Genomic DNA, 18,025 nt, shown 5'->3' with positions numbered 1-18,025 from the left:
GAATGTTTCTAAGTGGAAGTACCACGGATAGAAAAGTGGTGTGCAATATGATCTCAGCATAATGAAAATGCTTTCATGTTTGAAGATCTGCATGAAGAAACATGTAGGGTTGCTGTTTTGCAGTCGGATTTCTTCTGCATGCATGTTTAATTGTCTAAGTATCTCCTGTCAAACTAAAAGCTGTCTTCATCTTCTACCATGAGGAATTTGGCTTGGACTTCTATGATTAGAGAGTTGTCTGTCTCAAATGAAGTCCCAGCCTAACTGGGGAAGGGGTTTTGTCCACCCTTTGCAGTGAGGACCCACTTTGGGTGTCAGAGGTATGTGGCTGGTGCCCCAGCCAGGACTGTCATTCCTCTTGGCAACATTTGGCCCTTGTCTCCCTCCAAGAAATACAGTGTAGAGCACTGAATCCTTCCCTTGGAATGCCTCTGTGGAAATCCTGACATCTGCTTCTCTCCAGCCTGTCTTTGCTGGCACTGGCAGCCCTCTCTTGCTAATGCAGAGGGTTTTCTATTGAATTTAAACCTTGCTGAGTGTTTGGAGCTGTATGTGCTGCCCTGTCAGTATGAAAGGATAAAGAAGAGGTTGAGGAATGTACATGGGGAATGGAAGAAGGAAGAGTTTTGAAGCCAGAAGACATTTTTGTGAGAGAGTGGTTTTGGAAAGGTAAGAGCAGTGGCTAGCTCTGGGAAAGCAACATCATAATTCATTCTAAAACATTCTTGTTCTGCTGATTGGGCAACTCCAGGCTATGCTGAAAGAAGTGAAGGGCAAACAAGACAAACCTATTCCTTCTAAGGGCAGTGGAAAATACCGAAGAAAATTCAAAATGCAACAGCATAGTCTTCCTGATCAAAAAAAGATGCCTAAGAAAGCTAAAAAGATCCTGGAGGCACAAACCTGGATTGGGTCAGGCCCAGCATAACAAAATCCTGCCTTTTAATCCTATGTCTATATGGAAAAAAATCCTGCATTCATTACAATAAAAGCAAGAAGGGAGCCTCAGGAGGGTAAGATGCTGACATCACCTGAATATATGGCACCACTCCACCCAGCTGATTGAACCATCTGCTGAATTTGTTGTAAATTCACCAGGAAACATTTTGGCCTCTAATAGTGCCAGTTGAAAGGAGCATATGTGGCTTAATGGGCACGTCACAAACAGGGAAATGAAAAGGCAGTGTTGCAGGGAACAAAAACAACCACCACATTTACTTAAGTGGGATGATTAGCATAAAATATGGTCTTGTTGGTAAACACATTATCATGCTCAAAGGATGCCTCTGGGCCTGGAGCATTATGGACCAGTATAAAAGCCATTCTAACAGAAGGCTCCCTCATCCACTTCTCTTGCCTTCTCCTCCTTGGTGAACAAGGTGAGCTGCAACTGAATTTTCTGCACTCTTCTCCTTGTTTTGTTCTCCTCTGTCTTTTGACTTTAACTGAATCATTGCATCACAGTAGCTTTTGATGAGAGCCTTCTTCCTTAATTTTGTTCCCATCTTTTCTGTTCAATTTGTTTTTCAATGCAGGGAGGTGGGACACCATCAGCTTTCTTTCCAGGGTGTGGTTTGGGTTCAGGGTTCTTTAACCTCTCTTCCTCCCTGCTGATGCTGTCCCTGCTCCCAGGCCTGTGCTTTGCTCTGGCTGAGCAGGCTGTCAGGCTGCCCCTCAAACACTGTCTGTGCTTTCCCTGCCCTCTCTCCCAGGTCCACCTCCATCCCACAGCCATGTCCTGCTACGATCTGTGCCGTCCCTGTGGGCCAACCCCACTGGCCAACAGCTGCAACGAGCCCTGTGTCAGGCAGTGCCAGGACTCCCGTGTGGTGATCCAGCCCTCTCCCGTGGTGGTGACCCTGCCCGGACCCATCCTCAGCTCCTTCCCCCAGAACACCGCCGTGGGATCCTCCACCTCTGCTGCTGTTGGCAGCATCCTGAGTGAGGAGGGAGTGCCCATCAACTCTGGGGGCTTCAACCTCTCTGGCCTTGGTGGCCGCTACTGCGGCAGAAGGAGCCTGCCCTGCTAAGCCCAGGTTGGACGTCTTCAGTGAGTGCATGGACCAGGAAGCCCAAAGCCAGGTGCTGGACTGAGGACATTGCTGCTGGCCAGAGTTCCCAGATGGGTTGAGCATCCTTGTGTCCTCCTGCAAAGGAGGGAGACAAGCAAAGTGCCAGCTGATGTCTTCCTCTTCTCCTGCTTTCTTCTTACATCATGAATTTTTGTTGCCTCCTGTTGTCCTGTGCCGTGTGTTCAACCTGAAGCAAGTTGAGAGTGTCTCTGATCACCACTCTCTCCCTGTGTGTCAGATGAAGATACGTGTCCTGTTGCTGTGAAGAGGTGCCTGACTGTCAGGTGCCCTTGTAGCAGTCTGGATGGCATGCCTTCCAGGACGCACTGCTCTTTTTCTCTTTTTAGTCTCATTAAAGTTTATGCTGCATTGTAGTTTGAGTCTCCTCGTGTTCCTTCCCTTCTGCGATTGCAATCTAAATGGGGTAGGGAAAAAGGGGATGCTATACCAGGGAAAGGTTTCACTAAAGGCATGTAGAACATTCATATCTTCTGTGGGGGATTTGGAGGAGGGAAGTCCCACTGAAATGGTCACTTAGATATCACTGTTCTTTGCATGCCTACCTAAGGTCATGTATATCCCTTTGTCCTGAACACTAGGCTTGCTTTTCTGGGAGCATACCCCTGCAATGATTTCCATAGCTCCAAGACAAAGATGACAAGCTGCCTATTCTTTCCTCCCTTATCTTCTACTCTTTCACAAGTGATGTTTTGCTCTGTGGTTCTCAGTCTTGCTTCATGTTGAATGAGGGATATCTCTTTTGCTGTCCCATACACTATGAGGATCCCTACACCGCCTTTCTCAGAGGTAAAGGCTTGCCTTCCATGAATTAAAGCCACTGTCATCAAAACTCTGTGTCCTTCTGTGCAGTAAGACACATAGTGAGTGCATTGTCCACCAACACTGACGAGCCATGATGAGCTGACAGCAGAAGCAAGGTGTGCAGAAAAGATCACACTAGGAAGGGAAAGCAGCATTAGTTGCATGTGATCAGAGACAGGAGGGTGCAGCAGGGCACTGGAGACTTTGGGCAGACCCTCACCATGGGCATTGAATGTGAGAATATGAAGGTCTGGCAGGAGACCCTACCAACAGATTTTCTGAGACAGCAGTGGGATTGAAAGGATGCTTAGAAGAAAGGACAGATTTTGCACATACACAATGAATGTAAACTTGCTCTCTTGATGGAAAAGTCCCTCTCCCCACACTGTGGTCATAGATGGAGCTGGTGTGCTGTGTCCCAGGTGCAGAAGAGATTTCCTCTTCTGCACATCAATGGCCTGAGTGCAAGAACTCCCAGGCAAAGGGCTGTGATGAGCCTCACCTGGGATCTCTCAGTCCTCTCACTCCCCTTTAACCCACTTCTCTATTTAAGCTCTGTACTGAGCCTTTGCTCTTTTCTTCAGCTTAGCAGTAGGAGTGTGAGCTTCTTGGTTTTTAGCACATTTGTGTATGCCTGACCCTCCTTGATCCAGACGGTCAGCTGTGGATGGAGTTCCCAGCCTGTGCTTGGGTCTTGCTGGTTCTTATGGCCCTCATTGGCAGCTGATGAGCTTTGTGGCCCAGGTTAGCATCCAGGGATCTGCTCCTAATGTGTGGAGTGACTGTGTTGCCTTATGTCAGTGCTACTTCATCAGGAGCTTGATGGTTGACCTGGACTCTGGGCTGCACCTGTCTACTGTCTGTGCATTTTCCTTGCTCAGGTACTGTGCAGTGGGGCCATTGCTGGCGAGGTTTCTGTCCTCCTGCCTTTGTAATGATGCTCATCTCCTGGCTCCCATTCTGGAAGGAATAGCTTGCACTCACCGAGCCCTGACAGCATGTCTGGATAGATGGATTTTTTGCTGTCCTCATCAGGTAAATCAATGCAAACTTCTAAGCTCTCCTCATCATTTTACATGAGGAATTTAATCTGGGCCTCTGTGATTAGAGAGTTGCTTCTCTTGTAAAGTCCCAACCTAATAGGGGAAGGAGTTTTGTCCACTCTTTGAAATGAAGACCCAGTTGGGGTGTCAGAGGAATGTGGCTGGTGCCCCAAGCAGGACTGTCATTCCTCTTGGCAACATTCAGCTCCACTTCTATCCCAGAAAATGTAGTGTAGAGCATTGAATCCTTCCCTTGGAATGCCTCTCTGTGGAAATCCTGACATCAGCTGCTCAGCCATCACTGCTAGAAGTCGCTTGTTTCTGAGGAGATTACATGTTGCATGGAAATCTTGCTGAGTCTTTAAAACTGTGTGTGGTCTCATGTTGATATGTTGAGCAGAAGCTGAGGGATGGATCATGGGGAGGAGGAAATCAGATGTATTTGGTACCCAGAATGTGCTTTTGTTTTGGGGGGACAACCCAATTTAACAGAAATGGTGATCCAATACTTGGCTCTGGCAGAGCAATGTCCCTGATGAAAGCTGCCTCTGTGACTGGGCCATCTAGATGCTTCTGTTATCAGTGAGAAGGAAAACAGCCATGCTTGTTAACTCCAAAGAGCAATGATCAGTATCACAGAAGCACAGAAAACACAAGAACATGCTTGGAAAACTGGTGCCTGAGACAGCCTGAGCTGGTCAGTAAATAAAGCAGAGGAATATGCTGGTCCTTTCATGGCAGATTTGTTGGAAGTCTGAACTTTAATGGTAAGTATCAAACCATGAGGCTTCACATCTTAGAATAAAACCTGAAAATAAGCTCCAGGAAGGTGAGATGCTAGCATCAGATAGTCAGGTAGGCCAACTCCTCCTTGCCTTTCTCTTCTTCCTTCACTACTGTGTCTTCCCCAAAAATATCATGGCCTCTAATACTTAAAGTTGAAAGGAGCCTGTGTGGCTGAATGGGTACATAATGAACAAGGAAATGAAAAGGCAGAGTTGCAGGGAACATAAACAGCGTCCCCATTTCATTAATTGTGATGCTTTGCATGGAAGATGAGCTTGCTGGTAAACACATTACATGCTCAAAGGGTGCCTCTGGGCCTGGGGCAGTCTGGAGCAGTATAAAAGCCAGTCCAGCTGCAGGCTCCTTCATCCACTTCTCTTGCTTTCTCCTCCTTGGTGAGCAAGGTGAGATACAACTGCTTTTTCCCACTCTTATTCTCCTGTTCTCCTCTGTCTTCTAGATTTACAGAGCTCCTTTCTCATGGCTTTGTTCAGGATTGGGTGGCTTTGATCTCTCTCCCTACTGAGGCTGTCCCTGCTCACAACCCTGTGCTTTTGCTCTGGCTGAGCAGGCTGTCAGGGTACCCCTCAAAGACTGCCTCTGATTTGCCTGCCCTTTCTTCCAGGTCCACCTCCATCCCACAGCCATGTCCTGCTACGATCTGTGCCGTCCCTGTGGGCCAACCCCACTGGCCAACAGCTGCAATGAGCCCTGTGTCAGGCAGTGCCAGGACTCCCGTGTGGTGATCCAGCCCTCTCCCGTGGTGGTGACCCTGCCCGGACCCATCCTCAGCTCCTTCCCCCAGAACACCGCCGTGGGATCCTCCACCTCTGCTGCTGTTGGCAGCATCCTGAGTGAGGAGGGAGTGCCCATCAACTCTGGGGGCTTCAGCCTCTCTGGCCTTGGTGGCCGCTACTGCGGCAGAAGGAGCCTGCCCTGCTAAAGCCAGGCTGGACGTCTTCAGTGAGTGCATGGACCAGGACACCCAAAGCCAGGTGCTGGGCTAAGGACATTGCTGCTGGCCAGAGTTCCCAGAGGGGTTGAACATCATCATGCCTCCCTACAAAGAAGGGAGCCAAGCAAGATGCCAGCCTGTGATGTCTGGAAACACAGCCAACTGAAGTCTTCTCCTGCTTTGCTATCTGAAACGAGTCCTTTTTGTCTTCTGCTGTCCTGTGTCATGGGTTCATCCTGAAGCAAGTTGAGAGGGTTTCTAATCACCACCCTCTGCACATGTGTGTCGAAGGAAGATGCTTGTTCTGTTTCTGTGAAGAGGTTCCTGTCTGGTGCCCTTGCAGCAGTCTGGATGGCATCCCTTCCAGGATGCACTGCTTTGATTCTCTTATTAGACTCATTAAAGTTTATGCTGCATTATAGTTTGTTTCTCCTCATGTTGTTTCCCTTCTGGGATATCCAGTCAAGCTATGCAGAGTGAAATGGGATGTCCAGGCAATCCGTCCAAGTGTATTTGGGATGCCTTGAAGGGAGAGACAGTGGGTGGGTAAGAGTCAGTGGTAGACCACCTTTGTACATGGATGAGGTGAGTAGGCTCAAGTGGGATGAGCTAAATGCATTCAAGGGCACTGGTTGTTAGAAGAGACGTTGAGTGTGATATATTTTCTGGACATACAATGGCTGGCAAGGAGCTCTGTCAGGGCACATGGGAACCCCAAGTGAGGTTGGATCCTGGATTCCATATGAGTATGCAATACAATAACCAGCTGGAAGATGTTTCTATGCAGGCTAAGACCCACCTGCCCAACACTCTAACTGTATGTTACCACTCACAATACGCACCTGCCCTTCCCTCCTCCAAGCCTTTTGTGCAAATCATAGTAGTGGAGAGAGTGCCAAAGGAGTTGAAAGGAAGCTTTTGGACAGGGCAATTGTAAACTCAGATGTGACCTCTCTTCTGGATGTTTCCACATTTGGGAAGGGTTTTATCATGGATGGGTAAAAGTTGCAGGAGGGGGCACTGTGCACATAGGACTCGTCTAAAGAGATTGCAGTGTTGTTACATGCTGGAAAGCATGTGGAGGGTGAGCAGGGAGAAGGAAAAGCATCTTTGCCCCACTTGGAGCAGTCTTGTGCTCAAAAGCACTGCTGAGTCCCCCTGTTTGTTACTGTGTCTGAAGGGAATGCACACTGCAGCAGATGTCAGGTGAATCATTGAAGTGTGAGGTTTTAAATGGACCTTAAATGTCAACTAGTTTGACTCTCCCGCTAAAAGCTGGGACAACTTCCACTAAATCCTCCAGAAATCCCACACAGGTGTTGTGCAGGATTTGACTGGGGACATAAAAAACATCAATACTTATGTCCTTTCAAGCATGTCCCAAGGTAGAAAGGCTGAGGCAGTGGTACCCCACCATCTCAATTCTCATTCCCTCCATCACATGCAGGGAAATCTTTGTGTTGCACTTCTGGTTGTGCTTTGGGTAGAGTAGGAGCCATCTGTTGTGCCATACGCCTCCAATTGCCCTTGCAAAGAGTCATGGGCCCTGTTCACTACTGAGCACTGTTGTGTCTTCTGTGGAAATTCTGCCAAGCATTTGGCCATGTCCGGTTTGCAGCCATCTTCATAGCTAGAGTAGAAGTGGTGGCAAAGTTATGGGGTGTAAGAAGGACATCTTTATTGGCCATGAAATGCCTTGGTCCCCCGTGTGTGTTCAGCTTTGCCTGTGGTCTCTATTTTTGAGGGGAATAGCCTTGGTCCTTAAGCACTGGTAGTCTGCTACTAAACACGGGAAGGATGAGTGAGAGAAGGAAGATGACAAAAGAGGAAGAACAACTTCTACTGAGGTCAAAGCTCATTCTCAATGAGAATGTCTAAACCCCATGACAGAGGTGCCCTGCCTAGAAAGTCATTGCCAAATACAGAGCGCATGAGCATAACACAAGAACGAGTGGCTGGTGGAGCTGAACCTTGTGTGTGGATGTCCAGGCTGAAGCCTCAACATTATGAGGAGATGGGCCACATTTATTAGGAAACACTTTAAAGCGATGTCTTGCAGGGCAGGAATCTATCTTCACCTGGAGGTTTAGGACACTCATCGGCTGCATCATCTGCCTATGCTGACTTGTCATTTCCCCTGAAAACATTAGGGCTCTAATCGTGTCTGTTGAAAGGAGCCCGAGTGGCTGAATGGGCACGTCATGAACAGGGAAATGAAAAGGAAGTGTTGCAGGGAACATGAAGAACAGTTCCCATTTCTTTAATTGTGATGGTTTGCATGGAAGATGAGCTTGCTGGTAAACACATTCCTTACTAAAAGAGTGCCTGTGGGCCTGGGGCAGTCTGGAGCAGTATAAAAGCCAGTGGAGCTGCAGGCTCCCTCATCCACTTCTCTTGTCTTCTCCTCCTTGGTAAGCAAGGTGAGATAGAACTGCCTTTTCAAACTCTTTCTCCTTTCCCCTCTGTCTTCTTGTATCACTGAGCTCCTTTCTGTTTGTGTCCTGAGACTTGAATCCGTGCAACAACAATGGAAGGAGGGGGAAAAGTTTTTTAAGGGGATGCTTCAGCACAGGGTGTCCAAGACCTCTCTTCCTCCCTCCTGATGCTGTCCTTGCTCCCAAGCCTGTGCTTTGCTCTGGGTTTGTAGGCTGCCAGGGAGATTCTTGCCTGCTGACTGTTCTTCCCTGCCCTCTCTCCCAGGTCCACCTCCATCCCACAGACATGTCCTGCTACGATCTGTGCCGTCCCTGTGGGCCAACCCCACTGGCCAACAGCTGCAACGAGCCCTGTGTCAGGCAGTGCCAGGACTCCCGTGTGGTGATCCAGCCCTCTCCCGTGGTGGTGACGCTGCCCGGACCTATCCTCAGCTCCTTCCCCCAGAACACCGCCGTGGGATCCTCCACCTCTGCTGCTGTTGGCAGCATCCTGAGTGAGGAGGGAGTGCCCATCAACTCTGGGGGCTTCAGCCTCTCTGGCCTTGGTGGCCGCTACTGCGGCAGAAGGAGCCTGCCCTGCTAAGCCCAGGTCGGATGTCCAGTGAGTGCATGGACCAGGAAGCCCAAAGCCAGGTGCCGGACTGAGGACACTGCTGCTGGCCAGAGTTCCCAGGCAGGCTGAGAATCCTTGTGTCCTCCTGCAAGGGAGGGAGACAAGCAAGATGCCAGCCTGTGCTGTCTGGAAACACAGCCAGCTGAAGTCTTCTCCTGCTTTGCTATCTGAAACATGAGTCCCTGTTACCTCCTGCTGTCCTGTGCCATGGGTTCATCCTGAAGCAAGTTGAGAGGGTTTCTAATCAGCACCCTCTGCACATGTGTGTCAGATCAAGGTACTTGTCCTGCTGTTGTGAAGAGGTGCCTGAGTTTCAGGTGCCTTTGTAGCAGCCTGGACATAGTCTCTTTCAGGATGCACTGCTTTCTTTCTCTCTTTTTATTCATTAAAATTTATTCTGCATTATAGTTTGTTTCTCCTCATGCTGCTTCCCTTCGGGGATTTCCAGTCAAGCTATGCAGAGTGAAATGGGATGCCCAGGCAATCTGTTCAAGGGAAATCCAGATGCCTTGAAAAGAGCGACAGTGGGTGGGTAAGAGTCAGTGGTAGACCACCTCTGTGCATGGATGAGCTGAATACACTCAAGTGAGATGAGCTAAATGCACTCAAGGGCAATGGTCGTTAGAAGAGGCAGTGAGCGTATTATATTTTCTGGACATACAATGGCTGGCAAGGAGCTCTGTCAGGGTACATGGGAACCGCATGTGAGGTTGGATCCTGGATTCCTATGAGTATGCAATACAATAACCAGCTGGAAGGCATTTCTATGCAGGCTAAGACCCACCTGCCCAACACTCTAACTGTATGTTACCACTCACAATATGCACCTGCCCTTCCCTCCTCCAAGCCTTTTGTGCAAATCATAGTAGTGGAGAGAGTGCCAAAGGAGTTGAAGGGAAGCTTTTGGACAGGGCAACTGTAAAATGAGATGTGACCACTGTTCTGGATGTTTCCACATTTGGGAAGGGTTTTATCATGGATGGGTAAAAGTTGCAGGAGGGGGCACTGTGCACATGGGTCTCATCTAAAGAGATTGCAGTGTTGTTACATGCTGGAAAGCATGTGGAGGGTGAGCAGGGTGAAGGAAAAGCATCTTTGCCCCACTTGGAGCAGTCTTGTGCTGAAAAGCACTGCTGAGTCCCCCTGTTTGTTACTGTGTCTGAAAGGAATGCACACTGCAGCAAATGTCCTGAGAATCATTGAAGAGTTAGGTTTTAAATGGACCTTAAATTTCATCTAGATCGACTTTCCTGCTAAAAGCTGGGACAACTTCCACTAAATCCTTCAGAAATCCCACACAGGTGTTGTGCAGGATTTGACTGGGGACATAAAAAACAACAATACTTATGTCCTTTCAAGCATGTCCCAAGGTAGAAAGGCTGAGGCAGTGGTACCCCACCATCTCAATTCTCATTCCCTCCATCACATGCAGGGAAATCTTTGTGTTGCACTTCTGCTTGTGCTTTGGGTAGAGTAGGAGCCATCTGTTGTGCCATACGCCTCCAATTGCCCTTGCAAAGAGTCATGGGCCCTGTTCACTACTGAGCACTGTTGTGTCCTCTGTGAAATTCTGCCAAGTATTTGGTCATGTCCGGTTTGCAGCCATCTTCATAGCTAAAGTAGATGTGGTGGCAAAGTCATGGGGTGTAAGAAGGACATCTTTATTGGCCATGAAATGCCTTGGTCCCCCGTGTGTGTTCAGCTTTGCCTGCGGTCTCTATTTTTGAGGGGAATAGCCTTGGTCCTTAAGCACTGGTAGTCTGCTACTAAACACGGGAAGGATGAGTGAGAGAAGGAAGATGACAAAAGAGGAAGAACAACTTCTACTGAGGTCAAAGCTCATTCTCAATGAGAATGTCTAAACCCCATGACAGAGGTGCCCTGCCTAGAAAGTCATTGCCTAATACAGAGCGCATGAGCATAACACAAGAACGAGTGGCTGGTGGAGCTGAACCTTGTGTGTGGATGTCCAGGCTGAAGCCTCAACATTATGAGGAGATGGGCCACATTTATTAGGAAACACTTTAAAGCGATGTCTTGCAGGGCAGGAATCTATCTTCACCTGGAGGTTTAGGACACTCATCGGCTGCATCATCTGCCTATGCTGACTTGTCATTTCCCCTGAAAACATTAGGGCTCTAATCGTGTCTGTTGAAAGGAGCCCGAGTGGCTGAATGGGCACGTCATGAACAGGGAAATGAAAAGGAAGTGTTGCAGGGAACATGAAGAACAGTTCCCATTTCTTTAATTGTGATGGTTTGCATGGAAGATGAGCTTGCTGGTAAACACATTCCTTACTAAAAGAGTGCCTGTGGGCCTGGGGCAGTCTGGAGCAGTATAAAAGCCAGTGGAGCTGCAGGCTCCCTCATCCACTTCTCTTGTCTTCTCCTCCTTGGTAAGCAAGGTGAGATAGAACTGCCTTTTCAAACTCTTTCTCCTTTCCCCTCTGTCTTCTTGTATCACTGAGCTCCTTTCTGTTTGTGTCCTGAGATTGAATCCGTGCAACAACAATGGAAGGAGGGGGACAAGATTTTTAAGGGGATGCTTCAGGACAGGGTGTCCAAGACCTCTCTTCCTCCCTCCTGATGCTGTCCTTGCTCCCAAGCCTGTGCTTTGCTCTGGGTTTGTAGGCTGCCAGGGAGATTCTTGCCTGCTGACTGTTCTTCCCTGCCCTCTCTCCCAGGTCCACCTCCATCCCACAGACATGTCCTGCTACGATCTGTGCCGTCCCTGTGGGCCAACCCCACTGGCCAACAGCTGCAACGAGCCCTGTGTCAGGCAGTGCCAGGACTCCCGTGTGGTGATCCAGCCCTCTCCCGTGGTGGTGACCCTGCCCGGACCCATCCTCAGCTCCTTCCCCCAGAACACCGCCGTGGGATCCTCCACCTCTGCTGCTGTTGGCAGCATCCTGAGTGAGGAGGGAGTGCCCATCAACTCTGGGGGCTTCAGCCTCTCTGGCCTTGGTGGCCGCTACTGCGGCAGAAGGAGCCTGCCCTGCTAAGCCCAGGTTGGATGTCCAGTGAGTGCATGGACCAGGAAGCCCAAAGCCAGGTGCCGGACTGAGGACACTGCTGCTGGCCAGAGTTCCCAGGCAGGCTGAGAATCCTTGTGTCCTCCTGCAAGGGAGGGAGACAAGCAAGATGCCAGCCTGTGCTGCCTGGAAACACAGCCAGCTGATGTCTTCTCCTGCTTTGCTATCTGAAACATGAGTCCCTGTTACCTCCTGCTGTCCTGTGCCATGGGTTCATCCTGAAGCAAGTTGAGAGGGTTTCTAATCAGCACCCTCTGCACATGTGTGTCAGATCAAGGTACTTGTCCTGCTGTTGTGAAGAGGTGCCTGAGTTTCAGGTGCCTTTGTAGCAGCCTGGACATAGTCTCTTTCAGGATGCACTGCTTTCTTTCTCTCTTTTTATTCATTAAAATTTATTCTGCATTATAGTTTGTTTCTCCTCATGCTGCTTCCCTTCGGGGATTTCCAGTCAAGCTATGCAGAGTGAAATGGGATGCCCAGGCAATCTGTTCAAGGGAAATCCAGATGCCTTGAAAAGAGCGACAGTGGGTGGGTAAGAGTCAGTGGTAGACCACCTCTGTGCATGGATGAGCTGAATACACTCAAGTGAGATGAGCTAAATGCACTCAAGGGCAATGGTCGTTAGAAGAGGCAGTGAGCGTATTATATTTTCTGGACATACAATGGCTGGCAAGGAGCTCTGTCAGGGTACATGGGAACCGCAAGTGAGGTTGGATCCTGGATTCCATATGAGCATGCAATACAATAACCAGCTGGAAGATGTTTCTATGCAGGCTAAGACCCACCTGCCCAGCACTCTAACTGTATGTTACCACTCACAATATGCACCTGCCCTTCCCTCCTCCAAGCCTTTTGTGCAAATCATAGTAGTGGAGAGAGTGCCAAAGGAGTTGAAGTGAAGCTTTTGGACAGGGCAATTGTAAAATGAGATGTGACGTCTCTTCTGTATGTTTCCACATTTGGGTTTTATCATGGATGGGTAAAAGCTGCAGGAGGGGGCACTGTGCATATAGGACTCACCTAAAGACATTACAGCGTTGTTACATGCTGGAAAGCATGTGGAGGGTGAGCAGGGTGAAGGAAAAGCATCTTTGCCCCACTTGGAGCAGTCTTGTGCTGAAAAGCACTGCTGAGTCCCCCTGTTTGTTACTGTGTCTGAAAGGAATGCACACTGCAGCAAATGTCCTGTGAATGATTGAAGTGTGAGGTTTTTAAGTTATCTGAAATGTCAACTAGTTTGACTCTCCTGCTAAAAGTTGGGACAACTTCCACTAAATCCTCCAGAAATCCCACACAGGTGTTGTGCAGGATTTGACTGGGGACATAAAAAACAACAATACTTATGTCCTTTCAAGCATGTCCCAAGGTAGAAAGGCTGAGGCAGTGGTACCCCACCATCTCAATTCTCATTCCCTCCATCACATGCAGGGAAATCTTTGTGTTGCACTTCTGCTTGTGCTTTGGGTAGAGTAGGAGCCATCTGTTGTGCCATACGCCTCCAATTGCCCTTGCAAAGAGTCATGGACCCTGTTCACTACTGAGCACTGTTGTGTCTTCTGTGGAAATTCTGCCAAGCATTTGGCCATGTCCGGTTTGCAGCCATCTGCATAGCTAAAGTAGATGTGGTGGCAAAGTCATGGGGTGGAAGAAGGACATCTTTATTGGCCATGAAATGCCTTGGTCCCCCATGGGTGTTCAGCTTTGCCTGTGGTCTCTATTTTTGAGGGGAATAGCCTTGGTCCTTAAGCACTGGAAGTCTGCTACTAAACACGGGAAGGATGAGTGAGAGAAAGAAGATGACAAAAGGGGAAGAACTACTGAGGTCAAAGCTCATTCTCAATGAGAACATCTAAACCCCATGACAGAGGTGCCCTGCCTAGAAAGGCGATGCCTAATACAGAGTGCATGAGCATAACACAAGAATGAGTGGCTGGTGAAGCTGAACCTTGTGTGTGGATGTCCAGGCTGAAGCCTCAAGGTTATGAGGAGATGGGCCACATTTATTAGGAAACACTTTAAAGCGATGTCCTGCAGGGCAGGAATCTGGCTTCACCTCGAGGTTTAGAACATTCCTCATCACCGGCTGCATCATCTGCCTATGCTGACTTGTCATTTCCCCTGAAAACATTAGGGCTCTAATCGTGTCTGTTGAAAGGAGCCTGAGTGGCTGAATGGGCATATCATGAACAGGGAAATGAAAAGGAAGTGTTGCAGGGAACATGAAGAACAGTTCCCATTTCTTTAATTGTGATGGTTTGCATGGAAGATGGGCTTGCTGGTAAACACATTCCTTACTAAAAGAGTGCCTGTTGGCCTGGGGCAGTCTGGCGCAGTATAAAAGCCAGTCCAGCCCAGGCTCCCTCATCCACTTCTCTTGCCTTCTCCTCCTTGGTAAGCAAGGTGAGATAGAACTGCCTTTTCAAACTCTTTCTCCTTTTCTCCTCTGTCTTCTTGTATCACTGAGCTCCTTACTCTTTGTATCCTAAGTTTTGCATCCTTGCAACAACAATGGAAGGAGGGGGACAAGTTTTTTCAGGGGATGCTTCTGGACTGGGTGTCCAGGATCTCTCTTCCTCCCTCCTGATGCTGTCCCTTCTCCCAAGCCTGTGCTTTGCTCTGGGTTTGTAGGCTGCCAGGGTGATTCTTGCCTGCTGACTGTTCTTCCTTGCCCTCTCTCCCAGGTCCACCTCCATCCCACAGCCATGTCCTGCTACGATCTGTGCCGTCCCTGTGGGCCAACCCCACTGGCCAACAGCTGCAACGAGCCCTGTGTCAGGCAGTGCCAGGACTCCCGTGTGGTGATCCAGCCCTCTCCCGTGGTGGTGACCCTGCCCGGACCCATCCTCAGCTCCTTCCCCCAGAACACCGCCGTGGGATCCTCCACCTCTGCTGCTGTTGGCAGCATCCTGAGTGAGGAGGGAGTGCCCATCAACTCTGGGGGCTTCAGCCTCTCTGGCCTTGGTGGCCGCTACTGCGGCAGAAGGAGCCTGCCCTGCTAAGCCCAGGTCGGATGTCCAGTGAGTGCATGGACCAGGAAGCCCAAAGCCAGGTGCCGGACTGAGGACACTGCTGCTGGCCAGAGTTCCCAGGCAGGCTGAGAATCCTTGTGTCCTCCTGCAAGGGAGGGAGACAAGCAAGATGCCAGCCTGTGCTGTCTGGAAACACAGCCAGCTGAAGTCTTCTCCTGCTTTGCTCTCTGAAACATGAGTCCCTTTTGCCTCCTGCTGTCCTGTGTCATGGGTTCACCCTGAAGCAAGTTGAGAAGGTTTCTTATCAGCACCCTCTGCATATGTGTGTCGAAGGAAGATGCTTGTCCTACTGCTGTGAAGAGGTGCCTGAGTGTCAGGTGCCCTTTTAGCAAGATGGTCATCGTCTCTTTCAGGATGCACTGCTTTCTTTCTCTCTTTTTATTCATTAAAGTTTATGCTGCATTATAGTTTGTTTCTCCTCATGTTGCTTCCCTTCGGGGATTTCCAGTCAAGCTATGCAGAGTGAAATGGGATGCTCAGGCAAAATCTGTCCAAGTGTATTTGGGATGCCTTGAAGGGAGAGACAGTGGGTGGGTAAGAGTCAGTGGTAGACCACCTTTGTGCATGGATGAGCTGCGTGCACTCAAGTAGGGTGAGCTGAATGCATTCAAGGGCTATGGTCACTGTAAGAGATATTGAGTGTGATATATTTTCTGAACATACAAAGGCTGGTAAGGAGCTCTGTCAGGGCACATGGGAACCCCAAGTGAGGTTGGATCCTGGATTCCATATGAGCATGCAATACAATAACCAGCTGGAAGATGTTTCTATGCAGGCTAAGACCCACCTGCCCAACACTCTAACTGTATGTTACCACTCACAATACACACCTGCCCTTCCCTCCTCCAAGCCTTTTGTGCAAATCATAGTAGTGGAGAGAGTGCCAAAGGAGTTGAAGGGAAGCTTTTGGACAGGGCAATTGTAAACTGAGATGTGACCTCTCTTCTGGATGTTTCCACATTTGGGAAGGGTTTTATCATGGATGGGTAAAAGTTGCAGGAGGGGGCACTGTGCACATGGGTCTCATCTAAAGACAGTGCAGTGTTGTTACGTGCTGGAAAGCATGTGGAGGGTGAGCAGGGTGAAGGAAAAGCATCTTTGCCCCACTTGGAGCAGTCTTGTGCTGAAAAGCACTGCTGAGTCCCCCTGTTTGTTACTGTGTCTGAAAGGAATGCACACTGCAGCAAATGTCCTGAGAATCATTGAAGTGTGAGGTTTTTAAGTTACCTGAAATGTCAACTAGTTTGACTCTCCTGCTAAAAGCTGGGACAACTTCCACTAAATCCTCCAGAAATCCCACACAGGTGTTGTGCAGGATTTGACTGGGGACATAAAAAACAACAATACTTATGTCCTTTCAAGCATGTCCCAAGGTAGAAAGGCTGAGGCAGTGGTACCCCACCATCTCAATTCTCATTCCCTCCATCACATGCAGGGAAATCTTTGTGTTGCACTTCTGCTTGTGCTTTGGGTAGAGTAGGAGCCATCTGTTGTGCCATACGCCTCCAATTGCCCTTGCAAAGAGTCATGGGCCCTGTTCACTACTGAGCACTGTTGTGTCCTCTGTGAAATTCTGCCAAGCATTTGGCCATGTCTGGTTTGCAGCCATCTTCATAGCTAAAGTAGAAGTGGTGGTAAAGTCATGGGGTGGAAGAAGGACATCTTTATTGGCCATGAAATGCCTTGGTCCCCCGTGTGTGTTCAGCTTTGCCTGCGGTCTCTATTTTTGAGGGGAATAGCCTTGGTCCTTAAGCACTGGTAGTCTGCTACTAAACACGGGAAGGATGAGTGAGAGAAGGAAGATGACAAAAGAGGAAGAACAACTTCTACTGAGGTCAAAGCTCATTCGCAATGAGAACTTCTAAACCCCATGACAGAGGTGCCCTGCCTAGAAAGGCATTGCCTAATACAGAGCGCATGAGCATAACACAAGAATGAGTGGCTCGTGGAACTGAACCTTGTGTGTGGATGTCCAGGCTGAAGCCTCAACATTATGAGGAGATGGGCCACATTTATTAGGAAACACTTTAAAGCAATGTCCTGCAGGGCAGGAATCTGTCATCACCTGGAGAGTTAGGACACTCCTCATTGGCTGCATCATCTGCCTATGCTGACTTGTCATTTCCCCTGAAAACATTAGGGCTCTAATCGTGTCTGTTGAAAGGAGCCCGAGTGGCTGAATGGGCATATCATGAACAGGGAAATGAAAAGGAAGTGTTGCAGGGAACATGAAGAACAGTTCCCATTTCTTTAATTGTGATGGTTTGCATGGAAGATGGGCTTGCTGGTAAACACATTCCTTACTAAAAGAGTGCCTGTGGGCCTGGGGCAGTCTGGAGCAGTATAAAAGCCAGTCCAGCCCAGGCTCCCTCATCCACTTCTCTTGCCTTCTCCTCCTTGGTAAGCAAGGTGAGATAGAACTGCCTTTTCAAACTCTTTCTCCTTTTCTCCTCTGTCTTCTTGTATCACTGAGCTCCTTACTCTTTGTATCCTAAGTTTTGCATCCTTGCAACAACAATGGAAGGTGGGGGACAAGTTTTTTCAGGGGATGCTTCTGGACTGGGTGTCCAGGACCTCTCTTCCTCCCTCCTGATGCTGTCCCTTCTCCCAAGCCTGTGCTTTGCTCTGGGTTTGTAGGCTGCCAGGGTGATTCTTGCCTGCTGACTGTTCTTCCTTGCCCTCTCTCCCAGGTCCACCTCCATCCCACAGCCATGTCCTGCTACGATCTGTGCCGTCCCTGTGGGCCAACCCCACTGGCCAACAGCTGCAACGAGCCCTGTGTCAGGCAGTGCCAGGACTCCCGTGTGGTGATCCAGCCCTCTCCCGTGGTGGTGACCCTGCCCGGACCCATCCTCAGCTCCTTCCCCCAGAACACCGCCGTGGGATCCTCCACCTCTGCTGCTGTTGGCAGCATCCTGAGTGAGGAGGGAGTGCCCATCAACTCTGGGGGCTTCAGCCTCTCTGGCCTTGGTGGCCGCTACTGTGGCAGAAGGAGCCTGCCCTGCTAAGCCCAGGTTGGATGTCCAGTGAGTGCATGGACCAGGAAGCCCAAAGCCAGGTGCCGGACTGAGGACACTGCTGCTGGCCAGAGTTCCCAGGCAGGCTGAGAATCCTTGTGTCCTCCTGCAAGGGAGGGAGACAAGCAAGATGCCAGCCTGTGCTGTCTGGAAACACAGCCAGCTGAAGTCTTCTCCTGCTTTGCTCTCTGAAACATGAGTCCCTGTTACCTCCTGCTGTCC

The 18,025-nt window shown here is 49.4% G+C and overlaps 3 protein-coding genes and 3 pseudogenes across 4 annotated transcripts; all 6 read left to right on the top strand.

Annotated features, from left to right (window-relative positions):
- The first annotated feature begins 1,269 nt into the window (after positions 1–1,269).
- LOC133262860 (feather beta keratin-like) lies at positions 1,270–2,030 on the top strand (annotated as a pseudogene).
- A 1,561-nt stretch (positions 2,031–3,591) lies between these two features.
- LOC133262832 (feather beta keratin-like) lies at positions 3,592–9,021 on the top strand. Of its 2 annotated transcripts, none has more exons than XM_061442326.1 (3): positions 3,592–3,775; positions 5,349–5,718; positions 8,747–9,021. In XM_061442326.1, the coding sequence occupies exon 2, from the start codon at positions 5,370–5,372 to the stop codon at positions 5,664–5,666; it is 297 nt and encodes a 98-aa protein (XP_061298310.1). In that variant the 5' UTR covers positions 3,592–3,775; positions 5,349–5,369; the 3' UTR covers positions 5,667–5,718; positions 8,747–9,021. The 2 variants fall into 2 exon arrangements, with proteins under 2 accessions (XP_061298310.1, XP_061298309.1); XM_061442325.1 differs by lacking the exon at positions 3,592–3,775 and adding an exon at positions 4,720–4,792.
- On the top strand, positions 7,989–8,696 carry LOC133262912 (feather beta keratin-like; annotated as a pseudogene).
- Positions 9,022–11,020: 1,999 nt separating the features above from the next.
- On the top strand, positions 11,021–11,727 carry LOC133262911 (feather beta keratin-like; annotated as a pseudogene).
- A 721-nt stretch (positions 11,728–12,448) lies between these two features.
- Positions 12,449–14,756, top strand: LOC133262910 (feather beta keratin-like). Its single transcript, XM_061442421.1, has 4 exons — positions 12,449–12,461; positions 14,059–14,148; positions 14,276–14,283; positions 14,439–14,756. Exons 1-4 carry the CDS (start codon positions 12,449–12,451, stop codon positions 14,754–14,756), a joined length of 429 nt encoding a protein of 142 aa, XP_061298405.1.
- Positions 14,757–17,479: 2,723 nt separating this feature from the next.
- Positions 17,480–18,025, top strand: LOC133262853 (feather beta keratin-like). Its single transcript, XM_061442346.1, has one exon. The coding sequence runs from the start codon at positions 17,498–17,500 to the stop codon at positions 17,792–17,794; it is 297 nt and encodes a 98-aa protein (XP_061298330.1). The 5' UTR covers positions 17,480–17,497; the 3' UTR covers positions 17,795–18,025.

This window comes from Pezoporus flaviventris, unplaced genomic scaffold (assembly GCF_033815535.1).
Source record: "Pezoporus flaviventris isolate CSIRO_AGI_PZ_B2104156 unplaced genomic scaffold, CSIRO_AGI_Pfla_v1 ptg000225l, whole genome shotgun sequence".
Lineage (NCBI taxonomy): Eukaryota > Metazoa > Chordata > Aves > Psittaciformes > Psittacidae > Pezoporus > Pezoporus flaviventris.
Note: the sequence above shows the minus strand (reverse complement) of the source record. Positions and strands in the feature narration are given on the sequence as shown.